This window comes from Dryobates pubescens, chromosome 6 (assembly GCF_014839835.1).
Source record: "Dryobates pubescens isolate bDryPub1 chromosome 6, bDryPub1.pri, whole genome shotgun sequence".
NCBI classification, from domain to species: domain Eukaryota; kingdom Metazoa; phylum Chordata; class Aves; order Piciformes; family Picidae; genus Dryobates; species Dryobates pubescens.
In genome coordinates, this window is record NC_071617.1 from 43,948,508 (window position 1) to 43,955,790 (window position 7,283).

At 45.9% G+C, this 7,283-nt stretch overlaps 1 protein-coding gene across 2 annotated transcripts in view; it reads right to left on the reverse strand.

Moving 5' to 3' along the window:
* MOCS1 (molybdenum cofactor synthesis 1) overlaps positions 1–6,819 on the reverse strand; it is a 49,547-nt gene extending 42,728 nt beyond the window's left edge. The window contains exon 1 of one of the 2 annotated variants that reach the window (XM_054162422.1): positions 6,683–6,819. In XM_054162422.1, the coding sequence (XP_054018397.1) occupies positions 6,683–6,805 (123 nt within the window). In that variant the 5' untranslated portion in view covers positions 6,806–6,819. The remainder of the gene's footprint in view (positions 1–6,682) is intronic. The other variant, XM_054162423.1, reaches the window with a different exon arrangement.
* Between the last annotated feature and the right edge of the window lie 464 nt (positions 6,820–7,283).

The following is a 7,283-nucleotide window of genomic DNA, read 5'->3' on the forward strand; positions in this document are numbered from 1 at the left end:
TATAATAGCTAGTAATCAAACTGCTGCAGTGAGCAAAAGGAATGACCTCCATCTAGTGAAAACCAGACCAACAGACCTGTGAAATCTCCAGACATACTAAAATGGGTATGTATGGGTCAATGCCAAGGGACTGGGCAGAACCACAGCAAGCATCTTCCTGGCTCTGGTCATCACTAGTAACCACAGAAGTTAATCATGCACAGTACTTCAAAACAACCCTTTCAAGAAGTCTAGAAATGGTCATCTAAACACCCCAGGCATGCTTCTTCAAAACACTTCATTCTAAAAGCAATCATAAGAAAGGTTTGGGGGGTGTGCAGAAGATAGAGAAGACACCTTCAGTGACTGGATCAGACAGACAGCAAGGGTTATCTGGGGAGAAGACCAACTTCATTCAGCAGCAGCTGCAGCAATTTTGATTCCAGCTGTGCTAATACCACAGCTGCTGCTAAACTTATAAGCAGGACCAGCCTTTTCTGGCAGCACAATCTTTCCACTAGGCTTTAAACAATTCACTACATTTCTTGATCCAAACAGCTCTGGTGTTAGATAAGATCTCCACGAAGATCCCCAGCAGTGGGGGGTTAAGGAAGACAAAGGAGACAGTGGCTGTTTCAAGGAACATCAGTTTACCCCCGATAAAACAGCAGTACTAGCTTCCACATAATTGCTTTACTGCCAGAAGAAAGCAGTCTCTTTCATTTCCTGTTTTGTAGCGGTGGCCACAACAGCAGAGTCCTAAGGGGGTCAAGGCCAGCCTTCTCCAGGCCTGCCCTTCCTGCCCTGCAGAACCACGTGTGCTGCTCACACACACATTCTTACACCTCCCTCTTCTCCAGCTTGCATAGGCAGAACAAGTCCTCTGGTGTTTCATCAATCCCCAAGGGAAAACGCTCCAGCCTGGGCTCCTGTGGATTATCTGTGAGTTCTGCACTGGTTTAGTTTACCCAAGAAATCCCAATCTGGGAGCTTGCTTGCTTAGAAATGCTGGCTCTACTGTCCCTACTGTGAGAGTTTCTCAGAGCACAAGCAGGGTTATGTCAAAGAGCCCAAGTAAACATCCAAAATTCACTTCTGCTTCTTCCCCAGTTAGAAAACTCACCCCTGAACAGATGTAATACCACCAAACTCAGAAAAACTACAAAAAGTATTGTGGGTTTTGGTTTTTTTTCCTCTTGAAAACTCTGGCCTGGTTGGATTTCTGATGTGCTCCTTGTCATTTTGGAAAGGGGTTCACATGGAAAGAGAAAGCTTGTCCATGCTTTGGCCCTTATTTTAGGAGCACTCATTTCTTGTTTCTTTATCAGGATCAGCCTTCCTTACCCACTCCACCTGAAGAAAGAACAGTACAGACTTCACACCTCCTTATTTTAGAGTATGCATTACAGGGTGTAATGGGTTGGGGCAGACCCCCTCCCCACCACGCGCAGAAATAATGACTCAGACAAACTGATTGCAAAAGTAGTGGAGAGTTTAAATAGAGAACAGTGAGTGTGCACAAAAGGAAACATAGAGACAAGAAAGGAACCAAAGTAAACCCAGAAAGACCCCAAACCCCACCTGAGGGTGCATCCAAAACCCCCAGGGCTCCTCCTTCCCCCCCCCTACTATTAGGCTGGTCTCAGCTGGCCAGATCTGAGACTGCCCATCCCCCAGTGGCCTTGGGCCCAATCAGGCCCATGGCCAGGAGATCTCTCCCCCAGTTACCAAGTCTCGGAGAGGGAAGGAAAGAGAAAGTGCCAGACCCCACTGCAAAATTTATAGTGGGATTATGGTAGAAATACCTAATTTCCTGCATCCACCCACTGGGATGGACTTCTGGACATAGGAAACACCCCTGTAGCAGAGGGCACCCAGCCCAAACTAGGACACAGGGAAGGAAAGAAGTGAAAAGTTGTCCTCTCTGACAGAAAGGAAGCAAGAGAAGGAGACTTTAGTGATTGCATGCAATGGATGCCAAACCTGCATATTTTCAAGGACAACAATAGACTTAAAGAAATTTCCTATTTTCAGGAAGGAGCCACCACTGGAACAGAATGCAGGAAACAACAGTTCTGGTTTTAGTCTGCCATTCACCTGCATGGCTGCTATAGGAAAAGAAGCTAAAGTAAGAGGACTTGCTGGAGAAATAACACTACCCTTCACTGATTAAAGTGAACTGTCAAGAAGGAGTATTAGAAGAGCAGGCACTCAGAAGGCAGTTGGTGACAACATACTTTAAAGTTCCTGTTGGAAATAACTAACCTTTACCTCTTCCCATAAAATAGTGGGTGTTCAAGTGGTAAAAAGGAAAGTTTTCCAGAGCTGCTAGAGCTCCTTTCCATCAGCTTCTTGTTGTGTACAGAGATGGGTTTGTCTGGGAGGGAAAAATGACTGGAGATGGAATTTTTAAGTCATTATAGTTCAGTGTCTGTCCAGTTTGATGTCAGCAATGAGGAATCGGGAGACACCCATGAGGAGATGAGTAGCATCAGCTTGAGCTCTACCGGGAGCGGATCCTGTATTACCAGAACTGCCAGTGTGACCATCACTAACTTGTATTTTTATCCATTCCACAAGGAAGGCCAACTATCAGAGGGGGAAACTCATCTGCCTTTCTGGTAACTCAGGGCAACTGATGAGGAACTCTCTTGGGCAGTCATGTAAGATTTTCTGAAGGGGAAGAATAGGATGAGGTCAGACCTAGTCACTCACAGCCTGTGTATTGGAACATGGAAAACAAAAGCTGCCTACTACAGTTCCCAGACTGTGGGGAAAGGGTTATTAATTTTCCTGCAGTAGGAAAATGTGCAATTGTCAGTATTTTAACACATCAATGCCCAGTCACATAACTTTTTCACTCAAAAAGGTTGGTTATAATTCCCAAGTCCCCACTCTCTTCTCCATAGCTGACAGAAGGCACTTCTGCACATAGGAAGAGTATGCCCTGTCACACAGTGTACTTTATGTGATGTGTGGAAAAAAAAAGGGTTTCATTCTCCGGGCTGTCAATCCCTTGTTCTTTACCAGTACTGAAAGAATGAGAGCTTAGATGACCGTACCTAGCAGCTATATTTTGACAAGCTGTCAACCCTTCAGACCTGTCAATTCATCTGTTATTTCCAGGAGAACTCTTCTAACAATGCAGCAAAACTGAGAGCTGTCACCAGAGGTATTAATAACCATAAGGAACACCACAAACTGACAGGAAAAGCACAGTTGAACAAAAGGGAGAGGAGAATGGAACACTTACCTATTTATCAAGCTGAAGATCTGCTCTACCCTTCCACCTTCACCTTATGCCCAGTGGTATTTGTACACTATGAAACAGTAATCCCTGCAAACACTACTTCTGCATAGGCCTTGAGGACCAGCACAACTTATGACATTGTTAGCACTGCCCCTGCACCTGCTGGCTCTCACAGCTCCTGCAGCCCTGTTGGGTTTCTGTCTCAGCACTGCCTGCTTCACCAGCATCACAGACAACTCAGAAAAACTTTTCTGTTTCATGCCTCACCTTTAACATCTTAGCCCGTAGGGAAGTGACAGAGTGTCCTTGTTCAACCTGGAAATTAGACAACCACAGAGGCTGAAATGGGTCTAAGTAGGCCAAGTGCCAGAATGAGGTCTGAGCTGAGAAATCCAAGACAAATGTTTTTTTCTGAGGGCTCAGCGGCTGCTACCCAACAGCTGACCCCAAGACAGCATGCTTCAGTTCTGGTTGCTGGCACATAAAGCACTGCACTGGGACTTTGACCAGCTACCCACAAAATGGAGCTCCAGTACACAGAGTTTCACACGACTGGCCAAGAATAGAGGCCATATGAGGTCCTTCTGGATAAGTTGTGCTATCCTCTTTATCCCAGTGGTGAAGACTTAATAGAGGCCACACAAAATTTCAGGTGGTTATGCTGGAATTACATGAGGTACATAAACATATGGCAGAAGCCAAAAGTGAAACTTTCTATCAGGGTGTCCAAAACCTTGGCTGGAGATGATACATCTAGAGCAAGATTGAACATAAAAATAAAAAGTAATAAAAAAAGGCTAATTTCCAACATGTTACTGCTCTCCAGACTCACTATTTTAAGGGTCCTCTTACCACCCTCCTTTGTTTAAAAATGCTGGCATTTTGGCATGTTTGCAGGTAAACTTTCAGCTTCAAATACAAACTAAAATAATATTTTTTAAAGTAATGCAAATTACTGTTGTGGGGTTTTGTTTTATTTTTTTACTGTACTGGATGATACACAGTTTTGTAGTAGAAATACATATTCCTATATGATATTTTATTCATTTTGACAGGGATCCATGTGTATAAATTGACATGGCATTACACTTTCCTTTTTTAACTGTGTATTAGTGAAGAAATTCTTATACATAACCAAGTAACCACGAAAATGCTGCTTTCAGAGTGCCTCCTGCTACCTGCCCTTTATCTAGTCTTACAGAAAGGAACTCTAAGCTATGCACATCTCCAAGACTCACAACTGTTTCTTAAATACCAATACATAAACATGTGCATTAATTGATCCATAATAATCTGATCAAAATCTAGGTTATATTTGGAAACAGTTTAGAAAAAGCTTCCAATATGTCTTCAAAACTGACATAAATTTTCACAGCCTCAGATCTGCTCAGCCAGATTATCTGGTGAATATAATTTTACTTCCATAAATTCACAATTTTCCACCACATATCTCCTAAAGAGAATGTTTCAAGAACTTAATGAACATTCAAAACACAAATAAAAGCAATAAAGTGTTTGTATTGGAAGGAGTCACCTGCCAAGCATTCATAGGAAGTTCATAGATAAGTGTTAGTAGTGACAGCAAATGCAGGATACTAAATGCACACAGACATTCTCCCATTATCTCAAAAACACATCACATAAGAAACAGGCTAAAAGGCTGTCAACTGAATATAAATTCACCACACAATACCAATACAGTAGCTGCACCAACCCCACTCTGTGTTGTAACCTAAAGACGTAAAATAGATGGCCTTAGACACAGCCTTTCAGTTGTTTCCTGAAGTTCCTGAGACAGAGTTCTTTCTTCCACAGTTGGAGGGACCATTTTAACAGGAGATGAAATACAGCTTAGTGCTCTCTTTCCCCCTTTGTACCCCCTGCACCCAATTGAAATCTTGTGAAACTAAAGAGAACCCATGAACAGTTTTAGTTCCAGCCCAGATCATAGTCAAACAGTAATAAACATTGTTCTGAATGTCATCTGAAAGCATGTTTCCCTGTCCCCTATGGTTGCAAGGTTAGCTGTTCCTCTTTACAGATTAATCCTGGGAGAAACTAAGAACAGAAAGGAGCCATCAGTATATTATCACTATATGTATAGTTGCTAAATTTGCATTGTCTCTGCTTTTGCATTAGCCTGCATTTCCCTGCATGGTATCAGCCAGCACACCTGCACACCTTTCAAAGTTACCAAGCCAAACTCACAAATCACCCATCCCATTCTCCCAACCACTGTGCCTTTCATCCCTTAGGGGAGTAGCGCTTCTGGAGATGGATGTTTGCAATCAACTTCTCTCAAAAGTATCCCTGAATATACGTTAGAACAACTTGATTCATAGAAACCAGTTCAAAAGTAATTCTGATCAGAATTTATAGAACAATACATAGTTTAGAAAACAATCTAAAGAAATTCAATGATCTTCCTAGATTCTCAAGTAAGTGTTCAATAAAGCAACACACAAGTCTGTGTGACTTTCTGCACATAGTGAATGCATTAAATTCTGGAGATACAAAGATAGCTTTATTTTATTTTCTGCTTGTTAAAGCCAGCCATGCAGTTGCAAGTAAATCAATAAACCATGTCCCAGCTGGGATTACTCTGCATGTCATGTCCTACTCCTGCTGGACCATTACAGAACCTTTGCCTTTATGTGCAACCTTTTCTCCTGCGTTTGAACACAAAAGATACCAAACTGACCTGGGGAACCGAAAGGAGCCGGATCTGGACAGCACCTATGTTGATTCCATGCCAGCAAAGGAACAAGCAGCTTCACTGCAAAGCTCGCATGACCACTCAAGAGTACAACCACCCCATACTTTGACCTAGGTAGACCGAGTGTCATTGTGCAATACTCTTTGTCTTAGAACTGGTTCAGATCCAAAAGACTTAACGTCCTACGTACTTTTAAAGTAAGGGTGAGATTTCAACAAAGTAAGGACACCGAATTACATATTACTACACCCGTTGTTGACTCTCTTACCCTCCTCCCCGCACCCCCATGTAATCAAGCTATGTTCACCGCCAGAATTACTTATCGGTCTGGGACAGGTCGGTAAATTAAGCGTTTCTACCAGACAGGACGAGGCGCGGCTCGGTGCCATCCAACCCAGCATGCTCCAGCTGCAGTCCCCCTGACCTGCAGACCATGGTGGCAGAAGAACCTTCAAGGACAAGCTCCCCGCGGGAGCCCTGTCAGGCGAAGCCTGGATTCTCACGAGTACCCGCACCACAAACTTACGAATTCTGAATTTTAAGTGCAAGGCACTGACCCAGGACTCAAAAGCCCAAACACGACCTCCAGCGACCACACGCCCCACAAGCGTCCCCCCCCGCGGCAGCGGCACCTGCCCGCTACTGGCCGCCAGTTGCGGCGACTACCTTCGTTCCAAAAGCCTCCTATTCTCTGCACCGACAATTGCTTCGTATTCCCCTACCGCAGGACTCCTCACCTGAGCCGCGGCAGAAGGAGCCCTCACGGGCGCGCCCGTGCTGCAAGCGCGGCCCGGGGCTGCCGTAAGCGGCCCCCGCAGGAGCCGCCCCCACGCCGCCGCCATGCGGCTGCCAGCCCCCATAAAGCGGGGGGCTCCGACGCTGCTGCCAGCCTCACACCATCACGTGGAGGAGGGCGGGGTGAGGCAGCCAATCAGAGCGTGCGTAGGTGCCGCGCTGTATGCCGGGAGTTGCAGTCTGCGCCACTCGGCCCCGCGGGCGGGCTCGGGTAGGCGTGGCTACGCGCTGTCCGCAGATTCCCGCGAGTCCCGCGCCACTGATGCGCCGTCCTGGGGCCGGGGCCGTGGGCCGGGGCCGGGGCCCGGGCCCGGGCCCTGGGTAGCTCCTGAGCGCCCGATCTCCCTCGGTATCGAGGACAAAGGCTGTGCTGGTAGCCTTTTCGGCTTTCCTCTTGCCTTGGCCCTCCAAAAGGCAGGTGTAGAGACAGAAGCCTGCAGGCCAGCCCTACCCTTCGGCTGCCATCACGGGAAATGCAGGCATTAAAAAAATGACAAGGCTTACGTGCCCCAGCAGGGACGGGCAGCAGACCGGGAAATAGGT